Source organism: Lampetra planeri, unplaced genomic scaffold (genome assembly GCF_965212315.1).
Source record: "Lampetra planeri unplaced genomic scaffold, kcLamPlan1.2.h2 scaffold_844, whole genome shotgun sequence".
Taxonomy (NCBI): domain Eukaryota; kingdom Metazoa; phylum Chordata; class Hyperoartia; order Petromyzontiformes; family Petromyzontidae; genus Lampetra; species Lampetra planeri.
The window spans coordinates 15549-37116 of record NW_027615666.1 but is presented as its reverse complement, the minus strand read 5'-3'; the positions used below and the strand labels follow the sequence as shown (position 1 = coordinate 37116).

General features: G+C 44.7%; 1 protein-coding gene across 1 annotated transcript; it reads right to left on the bottom strand.

Annotated features, from left to right (window-relative positions):
- Positions 1–4032: 4032 nt before the first annotated feature.
- On the bottom strand, positions 4033–21297 carry LOC144742071 (serine/threonine-protein kinase DCLK1-like). The gene is given in 7 exon segments (XM_078624573.1): positions 4033–4184; positions 7054–7174; positions 17198–17496; positions 17499–17546; positions 17966–18355; positions 19966–19996; positions 21262–21297. Coding segments are annotated over 7 exon segments (1077 nt in total).
- Between the last annotated feature and the right edge of the window lie 271 nt (positions 21298–21568).

The following is a 21568-nucleotide window of genomic DNA, read 5'->3' as shown; positions in this document are numbered from 1 at the left end:
TGTCATATATGTGTGACATGTGATATGATCATAAAATGACCGATGAGGAGGAGACAAATGCGGCTCCTACCTTCCACTTCCAGCATGATGGAGAAGCACAGTGATAATCCAACGCGGCAGGAGGAGGAAGCAGCACCGTCCGGTAGGTAGTAAAGTGGTGAATGGAGCGGCAGCAGCTCGGTAGTACACAGACGCTCAGAGGCGGAGAGCGACGCTGCTTACGCACGGCGTGACGCACCAGGGGCGGGGGGGGGCTTTTTCTCCTCAGGCGGGATATTTAGAGATTAATTCAAACTAGAGGTGACGGAAGAAATGATTGTAAAATACTGCAATCACACTCTGTCATATATGGTTATATATACATATATACACACAGAGTCGTCTGATGCGTTGCGCAGCACTGTGTCCTTTACGGTAATAACTCAGTAGAGTCAAGGAGTAGGTGTGTGTGCCTTTCGGGTTTGGTCTGTGTGTGAATTAAAGGAAAACATAAAAAGCTACAAGGAGCCTTCGACCGTTGTTTACACACTCCAGACCAACAGGGGCAGTATTTTAGAGGTAATTTACACTCAAATCTTCAAAGCTTCCAACAATGAATTACAGTGGGAATCAATGGGCATCGGAATTATTACCTCACCACCTTATTTGTTTGTAGCTGAGAGTCTGCTGAATCAGTAGAGTGTGAACAGATTTGTTGTACCATCAAAAGTGCTTTTATATATTCATTTATATATTCATTTTGTGAATTTCTCACACTTAAAAAAGCATCTATCTATCTATCTATCTATCTATCTATCTATCTATCTATCTATCTATCTATCTATCTATCTATCTATCTATCTATCTATCTATCTATCTATCTATCTATCTATTGTCTATCTATCTATCTATCTATCTATCTATCTATCTATCTATCTATCTATCTATCTATCTATCTATCTATCTATCTATCTATCTATCTATCTATATATCTATCTGTCTGTCTGTCTGTCTACTTTGTGTAAAACAAAATACAAACAAAATCATATTTTATTACTAACTGTTAATTATACATAATAATATATAATACCGTAATAACTGTTGATGACATCCACGTTATTTCAAATGCTAAAGGCAAGTTTTGGTGACCAATTAATTATGCATCTCTCTGTAAAATATATCTGGCGATAGGCAGATGGCAGGACAGGGTAAGAAAGTGCGTATGAGTGTGAACTGTTTTCTCACTCCGGCTCTGAGTGTGTCAAAACGCAGCCGGGGTCGTGAGATCATCACAGAATGGAAGCTTGAGTGGTGACAATTTCAAGCTGACGTGAGAATCTGCCCTCGCAAAACGTAATGCTCCTTTTCTGAAAATATAACTGTGAGATCTTCTTTTAAGATGGAAACGTGTCTTTACACCATCATTGTCATGCTGTATCAGAAAAAAAAATGCATTTTAGCGCAACTATGCATTTGTTGGCAGGCGACTATGGATCTCTGACATAATGATGTCCTGTTTTTCAAACACCAGAAGAATGAGACGTTATTTACTTCCAGAAGATTGAGTGATGGTCAGACATGACTGAACGTGTTTAACAGTTAAAAACATAATGTGCCAGGTAGTACACAGATACATGTTTTGTGCTGTCTTGAATCAGCTCTGGAGGCAGCTGCTGTTGAGCATCAGCAATCAGCGGTGAATCGATCGTGTTCGTTTTCTCTGTGAAATGCAACAATCATAATCTTTGGTGTCAATCAGACATCGCAGACAAACAACACGCTAAATCAAAGTAGATCAGCTACAACAGAATAATCTAAATGAGGGCGTTGTCTCAGCAGTCTACCCCCCCCCCCCCCCACACACACACACACACACACACACACACACTTCTGTATCCTCAGCGGCATTGAGGTCTCAGCTGTGAAACAACACATGCTGACGAGCAGCCAGACGCACAGAGGTACACCAGGCGGTGTTCATCAGCTGTGTTACATGCTGTCTCTCATATTCCAGTCTCGCTTTCTGTCACTATTCACACATCACAGCCTCCCTGTGCAGCTCCTGCAATTCAGATTATTAGATATGAGATATGATTATTAATGCCTAAATATGGAACGGCAGGAACGACATGTGAAGAGCTGCAGCAGGATATCAAACTAATGAAACTAAGAGCGTTGGCATCCACACATCAATAAATTACCAGACATATCTTGTTGAATACATAGTATTAAATCCACTGCAAGAGCAAAGAAAAAAGGCACTGAGTTCCAATTAATAACAATCATTTTAGCCATTTTAGCAAAAGTGTAACAAAAAGAGAAGCAAAAGTAGGATGAGAAAAGTCCTGCTACAGTTGGTGTGTCCATGACCACATTACCGCTGTGAGGTGAACCTTCATACATCGTATGATATCTCTATACTATTCAAATGTATAAATCCTTGGGTCCATGCCTTTGTATCAGCAAAGGAAGCGATTGTTAACAACAGGCTTGAAACAAACCGTATGCACATTTGGGGAAAACAAACTGTGGAAACAATATTAACCGTGAGCAGTTGAATTAAAAAAGCAACAGTGCCACACAGCTCCATTCTGCGCTTCTCAATTACAACAATTATGTTTTAGGGAATAAACACAGTGCTGTGCAAAACAGTAAACAGCAACCTGGGAGTATTTGATGATGTAATGTCGAAAGCACAGCCAGAAGGGGAACGTTTCTGAGAAGTGAAGAACGCAGTGATGGTCTGACTCAGGGTTCCAGCAAGGGCCGAGCGTCAGTCAGCTCCACTGCAGGCCATTTTGCAGGAAGTACCATATATGGGTGTCACAAGCTATTGTGTGTAGCTACATGCTTCAGCAGTGCCATGTTTCTATGGCAACAGAATCAGACCCCACCACCACCCTACCACACACACACACAGTGAGTCTCCTGTTTTCTGTCTCACACCTTTATTCCCGAATGCTTCAGCCAGTAACTGCAGGTAGAGTATGAGTCACGTTCATAACCTTTCCCTCAAAGTTTTCAAGTCATCAGCATCCGGAACTTTCTCAGTTCACCTCAGTTCTCCCTGCCCACTGAATTTTTACCCCACAACTCAACTTGTGGTTATTATCAAAAGTGGGTTCTCAAGCTAAAAGATTAAAAAAACAGGTTTGAGAAAATGACTTTATGCTGAAAAAACAGCAAGTGGAACACCATTTTCTGGGCAGTTTCTGCACGTTGCATCACCGGATACAAACACCCCCAAAGCAGTAAATCAAGTGCATTGTTGTAGACACTTTACTTGCAGCCAAAATTCAAGCTGTGCAATCACAAAAGGAACAAGGTGGTATTTGTTAAAGCTCTGACCTGGTAGCTCCAGGTCCGTGCCTGCTCTCCAGCCCCATTGAATGATTAATGACACAGGTTCACACTGTATATATTATCACTTATATTATCATCAATATCAGACACAACCAATACAGCAGGTACCAGTACAAGCCAGTTCATCACGTTCCATTATGTCAGGTGAAGAACGGCTTGTCGGAGCTGCAGGATTGAGTCACCAGCCCTTCTTCCCTTCTTCTATCCACTCTCATCTTCACTTCTGCCCCCCCCCCCCTCTTGTTTGTATCTCCCTCATCCCTGTTTATCTTGTGAAATTCTTCTCATTTGAATTCACAGTCTGCATGCAACGAGACATTCACACACAGTAAACACTGACAGACACACTGCAGAGCTCTGATTTCCTTGCTGTGTTCATGCTGCTTTCATTTGTTGCGAGGGTGGTTAAATAATGAACATGTGCGATATCCACCAATCTAACGAGGACACATTAAGATACATGCTACTCCCAACTGTGTCCAGCAGGTATGAGACACTTGGCGTCTTTGTGGATAGTTCTTGTAGTGGAAACTATCCACATCACCAAGCAGACCACTTGTGAGAGACAATCACCAGTGTAATCATCACTAATCCTCAACCACGTCAGGGGGAAATGGTGCTGAAGCTGCACTTTGTGGCTGGAGCAGTGTGAAACAGGAAAGTCTCACACCAGAGAAGGTGCATGCAGTGTCAGGACCACGCAGAGGAAGGACAGGAAACATGAATTGTCTTACCTGACGCAGGGGACTTGCTGCGTCGTGTTTGTATGAGGGTTCTGGGGGAACCTCTGTTCAAAGAGCCAGACATCCTCCCATAGTTCACTGACTTCATCATTCGACATTCTGCCAGCGTGAAAAGAGAGAAAGATTCAGACACAATACTGATATGAAAAAATATTGTGCAATCGCAGCTATTCAAAGAGTTTTAGAAAAAGAATAAATAGATAGAAAGGATGCAGGAACTATCATGTACAAATGGAAGGTGATGGACATTCTCTAACACATGCAAGGTCTGTAAATTAGAATTTTATGGAACGATCATAATGATATGTTGATTGACTTTGGCCTCTTGTCATGAAACAAAAAAAAAAGTCAACAAATGTACCAAGTGCTGTAATTGCTTTTCCCTGGAGAACCCTGAGATAATGAGTTCTGACCTTCACTTACCAAACACCATTAACGTGGTGTTTCTGGGGAGATGACAGCCATGACTCACAAAGGTCTGATATTTTACAGGCAAACGGTCATGATAAATGAGCCGTGTGATGGTACTTCACATCCTCCCAGCGTTCTTCATCCCCAAATCTTGGCTCCTCTCCTCTTCATTAACCCAGCTTCATCAAAGCTCATTACCGAGTTTAGACCCATGGAAAGGAAAGATTTTGCTCGGCCATCACTGTCACTGTCTGCACGTGCCCCCGCACTAAAAAGACTACTTTTAGCACAGAGGTGTGTGTGATAGTACGACTTGAATCGGTCCGGACACACACCACACACACACACACACACACACTGTGGTCTGTTGGCTGATTGGCTGATTTTTTTTAAATAGTTCATTTGAAATGATATTTGAATGAACATAAAAAAGAATGCTCTATAACCAATAAACCAGAGTTATACTAATGAATTAAACATAAAACTAACTTTAATCCACATTCTGTCAATATAATAATCTTGTAAAATACAATAATACTTTAACATGAATTACTGATGGTATTTATGTGCTGTAATGCTAATATGATTTATCACAGTGATAGCTCATAATATACATGTTTTTACATTTTGGATCAATAGTTCATGACAATGTTTTTTTTACAGTGAGTTATGCTGAGCGTGTTTTCTATATTGGTAACATCCAGGTTTTGTTAACTACAAGTCAGCTATGTGTTATCAAGTTATCAACCCACAGAGGAACTGACATTTAACAGAAATTGTCCATATGGCTGAACCATGCCAAAAGTCCTGACAAAATGCAGGTACATTTTGTTCCACATCCAACTCGTTCTGTGGATTTAGTTTGTAACTCGTAAATGTTCCCACATGATGATGAAACAATGTCATGGTTTCACCTTGTTCTTTGGGGGTGTAACACATCCAGTGCGTGTGTCATTTTCTTGGGTAGCAGTCTCTGTGGCCCAGTGATTAATGTACAATGCAGAGTGGTAACATGACGACAGCTGCCAGCGCCGGGGCAGAGGCGATAATTACAGTGATGCTGAAAGCAGGCAAAGTTGTCTGCAGCTCAGACGCTCACTGACAGTCTCTCTCACCACACCGTCTGTTTTGTCTGCCTCTGCGCTTTTCTGTCTGTCTGGGAGGTCAAGATGAGCTTCTAGTAAGGGAATGGAAACCAATTAATCGTCCTCATGGTCACCAAAGAAGAAAGAAACGAGACTGTCTGATGCTTTTTAAAAAATGTTTTCATCCTTCAATCTCAGCTCATCCCTACTGGGTCAGCAAACTCTGAGGAACAGAGTTGGATGTTGCTGGTCCCCCGCCACAACCCCTCTGGGTTACTAATACAAATTCGAGCATGCTTCACTGACTGCAAACTCTATATTCAACTTTCAAAACTGACTTGGTGAGTTTATATTTATTTATGATGCTGAGAAAACAATAAGCACTCATGCGTGTAAGTTATGAGTTGTGAGCAGCTCCTGTGTTCACTAGTGACAGAGGGGAATGTGTTTGAGCATGGAATGCAAAATGCCTTATTGGAATGCAGTAGAATGTCCTGAAATATTCCAAAGATGGAGGGTAGAGGAGGTGGATGTGTCTCTCTCTCATGAGTGAAGACGGTTACAAAACAACCATTATATTTTTAAATGAAGGATAGCAGGGGGAGGAAAGGAGACACACAGGGGAGGTGGGTGGCAGTTGGCAGGATATACATTACCTAATGGATTACTGGATATGAGTGAAACCAATGAATTTAACCAACTTTTGAAAATGAGCCAGCGCATATGGGAGACGGGAGACAGTCTGTGAGATGGTGAGAATACAGATAAGCACTAAACAGCAGGAATCGGGAGCAGAGCAGACGAGGGAGGCAGACAGACGGCGAAATACCGATGGGTGAAGTGAGGACAGCAGCCTCAGACGACCGCGGTTGGGAGACAGGCAGAGGGAGGGGAGGAATTGGAACTATTGTATAACAGCTGATGTCTCCAGTGGCAGGAACTGGTTGTCCAGGGAGAAGGAGGAGAGGAAAGAGCCAATGAAGCGTAATGAAGTGGACGGATTAGGCTGATGTTCGCCTCCTGAACCACACAGATATGGAGGAATGACAGGATGCACAGCGCTACCAGAGAGTAGGATGCTGTACTCTGAACTAAGTGCACAAACATTTGAGTTTGACATGGCCTCCATTTCTGCTGGTAATGTGTAGGTGCGAGCAAAATGTCAAGGTACGTAATATCTAATAGAACCCTTAAATTAGATGTAGAAAAGTAGTGGTGGTATGAAATATTTCTACAGACACATCCAGAAGCCTCTTTTCCTCTTGATGTCACATGATGGCCAAGACTTCCACTCCGTCGCTGTTTGTGCAGAAGGTGGAAAAGTAATCATATATCTCAGCACCTGTATGATTATGTCAGTAACAAAGCATGCTGTGCTCTTTGATATGATAATGTGGATGTGAATGGATGAAAGAAAACCAATAAAGATGACTGAGTATTTGAGATTTAAATGTCAGGGAAAAACTCCTCACCACTCTCATCCAGCATCAGGTCATCTTGGTAGCGCATCAGGTCATCTTGGTAGCGGAGCTTCTCGGGTCCACATGCCACAAAAACATCTTCATCGCCAAAAAAGTCCTGCAGACACGTCACCTGGAAGGAAGACACATCTGTTTGAGCACAGTGCTGTTGTTAGGGAATGAATGCTTTGCTCAAAGGAAACTTCTTGTTCAGGCAAAAGGCAACAGTTCTGTGAAGGACACACGCATTCCCAGCTCACACTGTGCACAAAATTGACTTCCCCTTCCTGTGCTCAGGTAAAAGGCCCCTGAGCCCCAGGAGATGATGGATGAGGACGACTGGGAGTGTCTGTTTGTGTGTATGTGCGTGTTTTTGTATGCATAACGACATGAGCGCTGCAGAGCTGAGTTGTTCCTGCATTTAATCAGTAGATCAGTGACTATAATGAGCCCTCGCTGACTCGCTGGTGTGCTGCAGCACGTGTAGCCAACATCCAAAGAAGAAAGGACATAACACCACCAGCAAGTCATAGACTGAGAAAAAGAGTGTGTTACACGCCATCGTACCATAATTAACTTCAAAAGAAGCGGAGCTGGACCAACATGACTTTGAATAAATGTGCCTGGCTGACACATGCTTATTCTGCAGAACAGAGTATATATGTTTGTACACTCACACTTAATCTGCTTGCAATGTTCGGGCATTCATTGTCAAGCATATGCAAGGAACGACTCGGCTGTTTATCATTATCTATTTGAAGCCCACAGGCCAACCATCACATCGCATTCCAAAATATATTTCACAAATGAATTTAACGTTTGTTCATCATATCTTTGACTAATCTCTCAACAAAAAGCTATTAGAAGTGAGGTTGCTAGGCTGCCTGCAGATAACTCACAGTGTGTACTGTGAGAGAGAGAGAAAGTGTGTGTGTGTGTGTGTGTGTGTGTGTGAAGGCATCCTATCTTATCCTCCAAATGAACCACAGAGTGACAAAAACAAGTTTGATCTCAGACACAGATCCTCTGGGGAGTAGGGATCACTTTCATTTAACTTTTCAATTGAATGTTTGTCTACGTGCGTCTGTGTGTGTGTGTGTGTGTGTGTGTGTGTGTGTGTGTGTGTATACAACCATACGTCACATGGAGACACACGTTTCTGCGCAGACAAGTAAATACTTTGCGTATGTGTGAGAGACAGTGATTCTAGCTTCATAACGTAGTACATATTGCTTTGTTCCTGAACATCCCCTGATAGCGTGCTGCTGATTATTTCCAGAGCAAGCGGCTCAGCTCCCTTCAGTCAAAGATGGTTCTGATAAAGAAGCTGGTGCAGTCGATATATTTCCCTGCAGGTGTATGTGAAAACATTATTATTATTTACCATGTATATGTCATCCATGGGGCGACACAGTGGGACAGCGGTTAGCACTGTCACCTCATAGCGAATGTGTGGAGTTTGCATGCTCTCCCTGTGTCTGCGTGGGTTCTCTCCAGGTTCTCCGGCTTCTTCCCACCTCCATAAGCATGCTGAGGTTACTTAATGACGTCGGCAGCTGGGATCGGCTCCAGCACAAAGGCAACCCATAACCAGAGCACACGGGAGAAGATGAATGAATGAATGTTATCCAGTGTTATTTTTCTGTATTCCACAGTCACCCCGACTCGAGCTGAAGTCTCCAACTAGTGTCTACAAAGGTTAGAACATTTGAGAGAATGCTTTGACCTTCACTATGCCCAACAAAGGCAAAACAGTTCCACTTTCACCTGGATCACTGTCTCCTGGCAGTGACGGCCATCAATGGGCTGACCTCAGACCTGCCAACACCTTTCCTTCAACCACCATTTGCACTGCTGACTTCCACATCCTGTTTTCACTGAAATAAATGACATATAATCTTTTTCCTCATTTCCACGTCTATGATTAAATGTGCAAAGCATAACAGAGAAAGCAAAACATGATTCATGTGAATCATGTTGCTTTGTGTCCTTGATAACTCCTGGATGATAATTCATGAGACGGTCCTGTTAAAGCACACCTTTGTCGGGTGTCTATTTGTTGCAGTCCGACTCCGCCCGGACTAATGCTGTGGCTGCTGGCACAGGACGAGCTGTTGGCAGGAGCTTCCGTGAAGCTGCTTATCTGTAGATGGAAAATGTAGTCCACTAGAAAAGTAGGGTAAACACGGAGGAAAGCTCACGTGCAGAATATAATCAGTATGTGCTGGGAGCAGAAATGAGGCCTCTGAGGGCACCTTAAAGCTCTGAGTAATACGGAGCAGCACACACTGAGAGTGTATGGTTGCCATGGTGATAATGCCCTGGAGGCATTTCTGTGTGGCTTGTGCCTTATATGCCCCCCCCCCCCATTTTGTTTCATTCTGTGATAGAAACCTCGGTCTTTTATATTTGATCTACTCTATTTGATCTCAACACTACTACTAAAGACCCTAAACAGAACAGTGTCATTCACACAAATCCACACACAAGTTACATGTGGCCTAGTTCATGTTGACAAACTCACACAAGTCTAAGACACCAAGCTTTACTTGGGCCTTTGGCAGGACAAATAAACAAGAACAAACATAATAAAGGAAATAAATGACTGGACTGAAAGGGAACTGCTGCAGGTTAAAACAATGAAACTGCTGGAGATGAGGACCAACTCGCTGAACGACAGGAAGCAAGCAGATGAAAGAAAAGGAGCAGAAGAGGAGCACATCTATTCCTGACTGCTGCTCTGAGCTCTCTTCCCGATGACAAAACAAGCTGCTTTGAAGTCTCTGGCTCTCTGTTCTCACACAGAATCAGCGCAGTTACACAACATCTGCCTCTAAAATGAGCAGAGGCTGAAACAAACAGCCACATAGGAAATGAAGGATTAAAATAAGACGACCAGAGAAGAGTAGACAAGCACTTTTATGAACTTTCCCGTCGCATACTTGGTTGTGAGAGAGAATGAATAGAGAAATGAGCAAAGCTCATGATGATCAGAACCCACATTAGATTTCATCCACATTCACTTTATTAAGACCTTATTGTGGTTTAAGGAAGAACAGAGACTGTGGGAGCAAAGCAGAAGTCTACTGGCAGATGGTGGGTTTATTGGAGAGTTTGATGATCAGAAGAGGCTCATACTCAGACACAATGAACACACGAGGTTCATGGAAATGTGACAATGGTGAGATTTCCAGCAGCATCATCTGCTCCTTATGCAACAGCTGAGCAGCACTTAGTGCCTCGTGAAATCATTTGTGTTCTCATCACGACACCTAGTGTCGATTCATTGAACATGAACCAGAGACTCATTTTCTCCTCTTGACACCTTTGTTGTCTCTGTCCTCAATGTTACATGCAGGTCACATAGATGCATGTACAGCATTCATTAGGCCACATAGTGGTTTCAATAAGACATGTCTCTGCAACTCATATTTGCCTCACTGCAACAGAAGATGTGAGTCTAAAAGTGAGTCTGTTTCACCACATGAGGGCAATGTTTAAGAGGCACAGACTTGCTCTCTGCAACAGTCACGTAAGAAAGTAAGGGTAGGCACACGCTAAATGTCTGATGAATGATGGGCTATCACTCACTGTCTTGTGGGTTCGGATGTAACAGTTGGAGAACAGAACACGGCAATGTAGTATCATGGAAAGAGGAGCAGACAATTTGCGTTGAACCTCACAGGTAGGTAAGGAGACAGGAAAGAACACACACACACACACACACAAATCATAGTGCTGCAATTTCTGTGAACAACACTGTCCTTAATTACATCAGACATTTCTACCTGTAGGTTTCAGGTCACCCTGGTGGACTGGACACATGTGTCAGCTTCCCTCCACTTTCAAACATTCACTGAAGTCAGTTGAGTATAAATGCATGGTTACCTTTAATATTTAAAAAATAATCACTAGTGTTTGCTAATTGTGAGCAGTGAGACTCAAACATTAATCTGGTGCTCCACAATAGACAGGCGGTGGTTCCAGGGAGGCCATGCTGAGGTCAGTTTCAATCTGCAGGGCCACATTTTACGGAGGACGAGCTGTTGCTGCCAGGCGAGCTGAGCTCAGAGGAGCTGTCCGAGGTGCTGAATCATCTGCAGCTGATCGACGGCCGTCGCTGCTCTGCAGCAGCAACCGCAGGGGAGGAGAGACAGATGAACAGACAGATGGATGGAACGGACAGACAGCACAACAGATGGATGCAGGGAAGGAAAATGAAGGGAGGCAGATCTTAAAAAGACAAGTATTTGTTGAACAACTTAGTTCATACTTGAACGGGCCACAGTGTGTCGTTAAACGGTTGGACTACAACAAGTCTGACGTTCATTGAAAAGCCGTTACTCTGTACGTCGTGTTACAGCTGCACGGCTGAAAAAAGCAATTTGAATTTCTGATTCAAATAAAGAAGCTCGGAGACATCCGGTCTGCAAACTGTGTTTTCCAGATGTGAGGGAACAGGTTTGTTTGGGCAGAATCCAATGAAACAGATTTTAACCAGCTTTGCTGCTCATCGAGTTCGACTGGTCCAACGTCCACACAGGCTGTGCGCTCACCACATGTTGGACAGTTGGATTAAGAACGTCTCCAAATTCAAACCAGCTTGTCCTCAATGTGGTGAACAAAAGCCAGAAGGGCAGAGCAGATGTCTGGGGTAAGTGGAAGAGTTCTGTTTCTCACATTGACCATGAGACAGTGAATCGAGTGGATTCTCAAAGAGAATGTTCTGCTATTTCTACTACTATTTGGCCTGGGTTTAGAGCATTCAAAAGATGACAACTGGCAAAAGAGGCCCTTGAGAAAATCACGACCCCTGAGGGTACAAATACCCTCTAACTCCCTCCCTCCATGAAAATACTTTTTCTCTTTTTTAATAATCAATTAATAATCTCCTCTTCGACCAAAAAGAGACAACAACTGGCAGGCAAAGAGCCACGCGAACTGACGGGAGAAGTGGTGAACTGAAATCAATCTGAAGGGGAGGGTGCAGGGTTCAACCATCTGGAACATGAGGGAGAATTCCAGCATCACACATCCTCCTGCTGGTTCAGTCCGAGCACTGCACGGCCCAATGTCATCAGATTAGCTGACGGGAGATGACAGAGAGGCCGAGGGTACTGAGAGAAGTCACAGAGACTTGAAAAACAAGCAAGAAAAGAGGAGCAGCGGTGACATGCGGTCAATTAAATGTGCAGCGATGAGCTGATGCTGGTGTTCCTGCATTCACCTCAGAGCAGCGCAGCAGATTGTTTGGCTGGATGCTCTGTTGCATAACAACTTATGTAACGGCGCTCTACAGGGGGAAACTTTCCTTTGAATGCATGTTTGTCTCCGTTATTGCTGCTAAATTGCAATTATGAAACAAATGACACTGGATGAACAGAAAACGAGTTCCCCGAAGGACATAAATCAGATGCTAAATAGCATCACATCACACTTACTCTCTTTAAATTTTTTTATTGTATATATTTTATTTTATTTTCAAAGTGTTGTAAGAGCAAAGCTGAGGATTCTGATTCTGATTCTGATCCCGTCGTGCATCTTCTGATCTGCTTCTGCTTCTGGTTTCCTTCATTTTAACCTCATTTCTGATGTTGTCATCTCATTACTGATGTCTCATTGCTTGAAGTCAAGTCTCTCTCCTCTAACCAAAGTCAATCCTTCCTTCACCTGGTTTCATTTCACCTGCCTCTTATTCATCATTTTGTGACCAAGTGACTCACTTTACAATGTGAATTTATGGTATCATCAGCAATAGCAGCATCCCACGTCAAATGGGAATCTTTCCATTCCTGGACGAGCTGTTCCTCCTCCCGAGCCACTGGCTGAAGGCCTTAGTAAATGTAGAATCACTGCCAGTAAACAATCCACATTTTACATCGGAAAGGCTGCAATAAAAGGAATTTATTTGCAACTTTTGCCTTGCATTTGCTTGAGCCCATGTTGTTCCCTCTCAATCGTGAAGCCGCAGTGAATAGCCCCTGACTAGTCTTGATTAAACAAAACCTCGGACAGCTGTGAGACATGCTGCTCCCTCTGAGCAGCTACTAGCAGGAATAAAAGCTTTTAAATGCAGATTTAGTTCAGAGAAAGTGAGCGAGTAAAAAGAGTCAGTTTGTGTGTGTGTGTGTGTGTGTGTGTGTGTGTGTGTGTGCTTGTGTGTGAGGAGAGTGTAACGAGGTTTTCAATCTCCCATCGATCCTCGTTTGCCAGCAGATCTGCTGTCAGCCCACCAATCTGTTCCACAATCCTTTCAGCCAGCAGACAGATACAGAGTCAGACAGAGACGAAAACTGCTTTAACAACCTGCACACAATAGCAACACATGATTCACCGATCCTGCTCAGCAAGCTGCAACCCATTTGTCCTCAGTGGGATATTTTTGCAACTACACAGTATTATAGCAAACATAGTGAATGCTGCTGTAGGTGCATGACACAGACACACACACACGTACACACCTCCGCACACATGCTGCTGAGCTGAGTAACTGTGACTCAGCAGATCAGCAGGAGCAGCGAGAACGTCCCACAATCCTCTTATACAGAACAAGAAGCCACATCATCAGCACACAAGCATCAACCAAAGAATAAAAACAGCGAAATGAGCTGTAAGTGAACATAATCCCCTTGATACGCAGTGTTTTGAGGTGGTGATGCAGCACATCTGCAGACTGGGGGGGCAGTAGGGGGCGAGAGACAAACTGAGAACTGGGAAAAAACGAAATTAGTGAAACATGCAGAGATTGATGGAGAGAGAGGCCGTTTGTCACTGCTTTTCCATTCAGCAGTGCCTGCTGAATGTGTTGATTACATGACGACAAGAGCTGTAAAAAAATGTGAGAGTGTCGATGACGAGGACAAATGAAGCTCAGACAGGTGTTCAGAGGAGGCATAGACCGCTGAGGGAAAACAAATATGATTATAAATGAACATTCACAGAGCAGGAGAGGGTTCGACAGAGGGGATGAGACGGTAAAGAGAAAAAGACTCTTGAGTTTTGATAAAAAAGGAGGAGACCGACTACGTGGTTTGAGAGGTGAGAGCTGCACTGCAAAGACCAAGTTCACCCACACTCTGATGACTAGAAATGGAAAAAAAACCCCAAATCTTTCTGTAAGGCTGCATTCAAGTACCCATTTTTTTGAACGCACTGAGTGTATTTGTAGCACGAGCGTTGTGCGCATTGTACCTCTGGCCGTTTGTGAGACAATGAGGGCTAATTAATGAGATGCTCCAAATCACAATGCAACCGTCCTTGGAGATGACGCGGTGGCATTACATCATGCACTGGCAGACATCTGCCAACAGCTAATGGATAGTGATGCATGAGCAACATACAACAAATGAACAAACAATAAATATTCATGCCTAAGTGTGTGTGAGCCATGCGAGGCTCGATGCTGGCAGCTGGGGTCCATCATCGTGATGTGTTTACGTGCCAGTCCGTGCCTGTGTGTGTAAACAGAGCTTAGAGGTATTAATAGGCGTGTCCTAAGCCACTTATGGGTTGTCTACTTTCTAGATCAGATCAATCCAGGTCCAACATGCTGCCCTGTGCAACTGTTTGACGTGACAGACGGCCGGCTCGTTGCCAGGCAACGAATTGAAATCATCACAGAAACAGTCCAAGGTGAAGAGCTTACTGACAAATAGAAGGCTGATGTAACCGAAAAAAGAGGAGATCATCTCCGAGGCATTATCAGATACACTAGGAGCTAAGGCTGAAGGGGCGATGTGGGGGGGTGGAACTTGATCTACTTGATATACTTCAGTATTCAGTTACTTGTATTACAGGCAGGAATGTGATATCCCAAAGGATCCCGGCGGAGTCAGCACCCACTACCAAGTATATGGAGATCAGATTCTCAGACGGGTTCGCAGGCTGTCATGTTGTCTTCTCTCAACTGTTATTGGACAGAAACACATTTATCTGCACACTGACATTGAACATCTCCCCAAAGCATGACAAGCCTAGTCGACAGGTCTCAATGCTGAAACTCCTTTCCATTACAATAATTCATTTTTATTAGCCGTTCAGCTGGGCTGGAACATTATGTAAGAAGTCACATGGGCTGCTGCAACTGGTGATAAAGATTATGAGAAGATGAAGAAGACGAGCAAGGAGAAGAGAGCTGTGTGCATGTAGATATACGTCCTGACCCACTGTCTCTGGCCTCATTACAGGGGTTAATGAGTGAAAAGAGCCTGAGCTCCTGTTCCCAGATCCCCCTTGCTCTCTTTCTTTCCCCTCTCTCTCTCGGTTCCACAGAGACTGCGTTACAGGCCCAGAAACCTACTTCAGCCACAGGCTCAATGACTGACATGGCTTAGAAAACCCACACACAACAATTGCAAGACCCCCCCCCCCACACCACCACCACCACCACCACTGTCACACACGGTCTACTTAACCCTTACTGTAACCTTACCCTGGTGTGCACTCAGGTAATTACTTTCAGCACACCTGATATTCAATAATTAAACCGTCGATCAATGAGCCGCCAGCACACATCCACTTTCCGGTTAATTCTAATGTCATTTTCTTATTGCCTTTTTGTTTTGACCTGCATTTTAAAAAATCCCCTCGCAGGCCTGATTCACTAACACGTTGACATGGATTAACCACATTTCACAGGGGGTTTTAAGTTTGCTTCCAGCTTATCTCGTGTTTTCTGGGACCTTTCACCTATTCAGAAACAGACTGAGGCTGTTCACGTTTTCTTCCCAGTCACGCAGCACATACATTCAGCAGATGATTTTCTCCAAACGCAGTTTGAGAACAACAGGGACACACATGTACTCTCCCTTCAATGTGATGCTGCACCCGATCAGCCACACCGCATGTTGTTTCCTCATCATTCACATCTCACTTTAGAAGTCCTACTTCATCTCTTTTTCCCTTGATTCCATAATCACAAAGGAAAAATGCCTCGCTCAACACAAAAAAATGAGAAGAGCGTGGTTCTGCACTCAGCTCAGCTAGTTTGGCAGTGAGTCTGTTACCAGGCCTGGAGGCCCAATCAATATCACCGCTAAAAATAGCATAACCATAATAGTCTTACTTCCAAGAGAGGTGAATGCGGAGCTCCAGTCTAACCGTAACCCATAGCGACCATAGAGTTCGAGGGCGACATTGAAAAGTTTAATCCCCAACAGGAGGTTTGTCAAGGAAAACCTGATCTTGGGATTGTATTGGCTGGTGCTGGGATCGGCCAGCAGGTCAGATCAGGAAATCTGACTTCCCACTGCGTTAACACGGGATCATTAAATAGGCTTCGGACACAGCATGACATGTCAGCGCTACCACATGAGGATTAATCTTTAAAACTGACATATATAGAGCACATAAAGGCAATTAATCCCCCCCCCCCCCAAGGGCAGAAAGCCCCAGTCATTCAGGAAATGTACAGCTGGAAGAGAGGCGATGACAGGATGCCCTTGACACCAAATAATGCTCTTTCAAAATAAGGGTGGGAAAGAGGTAGCTAGCTAGCTACAACAACTGAAACAAAAGCAGCCAAAACTGATGATTCGAAATGAAGCAAGAGACGACAAGTAACAACATCGTATCTTTCACATTCCGAAAAACATACTCAGAGTGTAATGATGTTTCAGAATAGCAGCATGGATGCTTTACAATGCCTGCTTTTTTTAGCGCCTCCACAGCTGAGCAAGGCAGCTTAGTGAGGTGGGTGTACTATCAAGGGTCTGTGACTCAAATTCGTGTATCACAGCCGTGTGGGTGAGACTCCATTCTGGGATTTCATTCATCTTTAGCTTCTGTCAACCTCTTTCACTCTTTCTCTCGACAGAGAGAGAGAGACCAAGACAGGGGTTCCTTCATTCATAAAAGAGTCGTTAAAGATAAATGAGAGTGCTACCATTAGACATTTAGGGCATTCTGACCTTTCCTCCTGAGTCATTTTCTCTCTCCTCAACACCAGTTCAAAATCAACACTTTCTGGAAACCACTCATCATGTGCACACACTCACAGCAGCATCCTGGAAGACCTCAGAGATGGAACGAGTGCTACTGTGATCCAACAAGCAGCACAGCCAGTTGTGGGAGCACATCTCATGATCTCGTAGACCACAAAGGTGTGTGCTGAGGGTCGCTCCACACAACATACTGATGAAACAGGCTCATTTCTCACCAGTTTGCCCTCCAGCGTGTAGATCTTCTTCACGATTCCAGAGTCAAGCTTGATGGCATCTGTGATGTCGGTCAGGACTTGTTCGTAGGAATGGGCCGTCTTCTTGTTCAGCAGGATCCTCACAGCCTTGCGAGGCTTCACGCCGCTCCTCACCACTGTCACCAGTTTTGGACGTATGAAGTCCTTGTTTTCGCGGCTCTCTGGGGCTCCCGCCTTGGAGCTGCCCAAAGAACTAGGCCCTCGGGAGGAGGTCGACGAAGCCTTGACGTTTACTGACCAGTTGGGGTTCACGTTTTTGTGTACTCCACCTTTTTGTAAGCTTCAATGGAGCTGCACACATAACTGTCACCTGTTGGAGATTGGGTGGGTGGGGGGGGGCAGAAAAGGAGAAACTATGGGCCAATGTCATGATGATTTGGATTATTTTGTAGCTTGTTTTCCTTTCACACATGATTTGTTTCAAACTTTGGATGGTGCCAAAAACCATAGAATGGGTTCTAGTATCATGGGATTAACACTGTTTTCATACATTGACTTGTTTTTAATGTACCTATTTTTGAATGTAAGTAAACGTGTGAATTTGTCTTGGAGATGAATAAAGTATCTATCTATGACAGCTGAGGTTTCTGATGTTTGATTTATTACCAGTTGTCATGTTTAAGTGTGATTAGGATTTCTTCTTGAGAGGGAAGTATTTGGCATATCTCCATGTTCCTTATGTGACCACACACACACACACACACACACACACACACACACACCACGGACCTTCTATGAGCTGCTCGATGCTGGTGATCCTCTTGGACCCGTCCAGGGTGTAGATGGTCCGGACGCCCTGCGGCAGGTTGACGTTGTCGGACAGGGAGCGGGTCAGGTCGGCCAGCAGGGCGTCGAAGGTCCGGAACCTGTCGGTGGAAATGGCGTATACGATCCCGTTGAAGTAGCGGTCCCCGTTCCGGTAGAAACGCACTTTCTTGGCTCTCCTCTCCGCCGTCAGGGTCTTCAGTGTGCGGGTCCGGTACAGGCTGCAGTGGGCGCTGTGTGTGGGGCTCGAAACCCCGTTCATCCGAGCACTGGACCGGCCGTGTCTCTGACCTTTGTCCCGGTCGTCGAAATGCTCCATCTCCATCTCCAGGCTCACAAGCACGGCGGTGCTGTCTGGGAGGCAGAACACAGAGGATTGGGGAGGATGGATGGATGGATGAATGGAGGTGTGGTGGGTGGATGGAGCTGCTAGGAGAAGTTTTCAGATGTTTTCAGTTTTCAGGAGTTTAGGAGAGGCAGACGAGGAGAGAGGTTCGCCGGTGTCCGTGTCTGCTGCGCGGTCTGAAAATAACCTCCTAATGACAGATTAAGTGTCTCTAAGCCGGCCAGTGGACAGCATGCTTCATAACACACAGACTGGCCGGCTGACGGCCTCCTGCTCCATCACCAACGGACGAAGAGAGAGAGGGCGGGGGGGGGGTCTATTACCCCCCAGCATCAGCAGCGTCAAACATGACCAGAGTTCAGTGGTCAGGTGAGATGACGGATCTTACCTACGTGAGCCACCAACGCTTCCGTGACCGTCACCTCCAGCCTGACTGATGCTCGGTCCCCGGCAGTGGTGACAGAACGCGTCCCGGTCCGGTCGATGTGCTCCAGCACCGGTGTGGTCGGTCGGTTTGGTTGTGAGCAAAAAGCAGAGGCTGGTCTGGAAATGGACTAAGTAGCAGCTGCTGCACCCCCCCCCCCCTCCCCCATTCTCTCGTCACCCACCTCCTCCACGTCACACACGCGTCGTGATTCCATTCAGCACCCCCAGCCCTCATCAGGATGCAAACCCACGCCCGGGGATGGAGCCTGTAAGGACCCCCGCGACTTATCCCCTCTCCTCCACTGCTCCTTTTGATTATTTTTTTTTTTAAAATACACGAACATAGTATTATTTTCATTTCACTGTATTTTCAATAACTCATGTACACGGATACCGGTGTGGAAGAGATGGGATCAAAGATCATTTTTGCGTGTAGGATGTTATGTAACACACCCCGACTACCACTGAGGACTTAATGCTGCTGATAAATTCAATTCATCATCTGGTGAAATGCTGACGTTTATTCTGTTGTTTGTAATTATTGCCCCTGTTGCAAAGACATCTCGCTCATGCAAAAGAAATGAAAGTCATCTACATTTGTATGAAGACAAGTGGCATACATCTATTTGTAAAGCAGCTTTATAAATGAATGCAGCTTTTAAAGGAGCAATGCTACAAACTTGTTCAGGTCTTCTATCTGCCCAAACTGTCAGACAACACAATCAGATTATGTTCATTGTTGTGATCATTAGTGACTGTAAAAAACAATATCTGTAAACTTCTTGACCCAGGTGCCTCAGTGATGACCAAACTTTCATTCATTCATCCTTCATCTTCTTCCACTTATTCCGATTTCAGGTCGCGGTTGTCCTAGAGCCGATCCAGCTGTCCACGGATGAATGTCAGGGTCCACCCTGAACGAGTCGCCACCTCTTCAGGGCCACATGAAGACAGACAGACAACCTTTCACACTTACATGAGAACCCGGGGAGAACCCACGCAGACACGGGGAGAATGACCAAACCGAATCCTTATAAATTCTTTCAACATATGAGTGAGTTGAGGGAGAAACTTGGAGCAGATGCTTCAACTGGCTTTTCACAGGTTTGCTTCTCCCATGAGCTCTGAACCTGCGTGTGGTAAAAGGAAATGGAGTCTTTGAGGAACTGCAGCTAGAAGACTTCTGACCCACATCCGGGCTCAGAGGAGCCTCCCAACTCAACCTGGTGAACCACACAGGGTTCATCAGGCACTTATTTGAACATACATATCCACATCGGCCTTGTCAGTGGTCCAATACCATGACTGCTTCTGTACGAGACCTGCTGGCATCAGTACGCACATGAATGCATCAGAATGTGTGACAGTGACATACATCTTTTCTATTTTTGGGAACCGGAGTGCGTCACGAACTGATGGCTGACGAGATGTTCTCGTCTAAATAAATCCTGGTAAAACAGCACGTGCTGGGTCTTTAGTCGAGCACAAGAGAGATGGAGGACAAGTAGGACACAGTTGAGGGTTTCAAAGCAGGGACATGGTCTCATTTCCATCCTTGAAGTGTATGAATTAATAGCACACATCTGATTTATGTCCACAACAACTGCGTGAGATGAAACAGTGATTACCGCTAACACAATCACTAAATTGGCTGGTAAAAATGTGTACCAAACTTTTACAGTAATCAAGCATACACACAGACAACAACAGATCTTCTCTTGTATCAACCCTTGCAGCAGATTAATTAAGGACAAAATAAAATCTAAGTAAATTAACTTGGAGCTGCAGCACCAAGAGTAATAAAATGTCTTCAGAGAGGTCATTATTTCTGAGGCAAGTAATTTTCCTGAAATTCCTGAAATGACTTCCATACTGAGAGATGGAGGCATGTGCGATCTGTCAAAATACTCCAGTGAGCATATTTTATCCAATTTGACATGATATATTGATTACACTGCATGAGTGTTGGACAAATAGATTGGTGGCCCACTATCCCTCATAAAAAAGGACAGGATTACCACCAATGTCTGACACATTGACTGACTGATGTGTAATCTTGTGGCGATCCCATCTGGCATCATTCTGAAAATCACCTTTTCTCTTTTTTTTAAATTCATAGACCAGGAGGACCATACAATCCCACCCACTGACAGCTGCTGGAGACACACTGTGCATGAGGACGGAGGCAGCGGGTGAAAATGACGGGTCTTGAGGTCGACTTGGAAACTGTGAGAGTCTCTGAGCTGTCATGGGATGGAGTTCCAGAGCCCGTGCGCTGCCCTAAAGACGACTCTGACGTCAGAACTGAAGGTCGGACTTGGGAAGCACAGACGAAGTGGAGAGATGGTCCCTAAGGGGGTGAGCAGCTTATGGAGAGCTTAGGAGGTGAAGATCAAGATTTTGGACACATCCTGGAGGTTGTAAGGTGTATGTCTGTGAACATCGTCACCTAAATGTCTTATGGACGCCTGAGCACCCGACCACTCACCGCATCCTCACAGTGATTCATGCTGCTTTGGTACATGCTGTAGCGATTGGCAGCTTCACCTCTCAGCACAAATCGTCTGGTTGGTTAGTCTGTGATTCATGGACAAGATGCAGTGATATCAACAGGGTGGAAAGAACGAGGGGGAAGAGGGAACAGAGCAAACTGAGTATCACGCTAATGCTAAGTTGAGCTAATATCAGTGTTGTTGACACCAACTGTTTCCATCTTTGATTGTTTTATTCCACAAGTCCTTAGATGCACATGGATGTATTTCCCTTTTCTTAGGTATTCATCCACACAAAACACA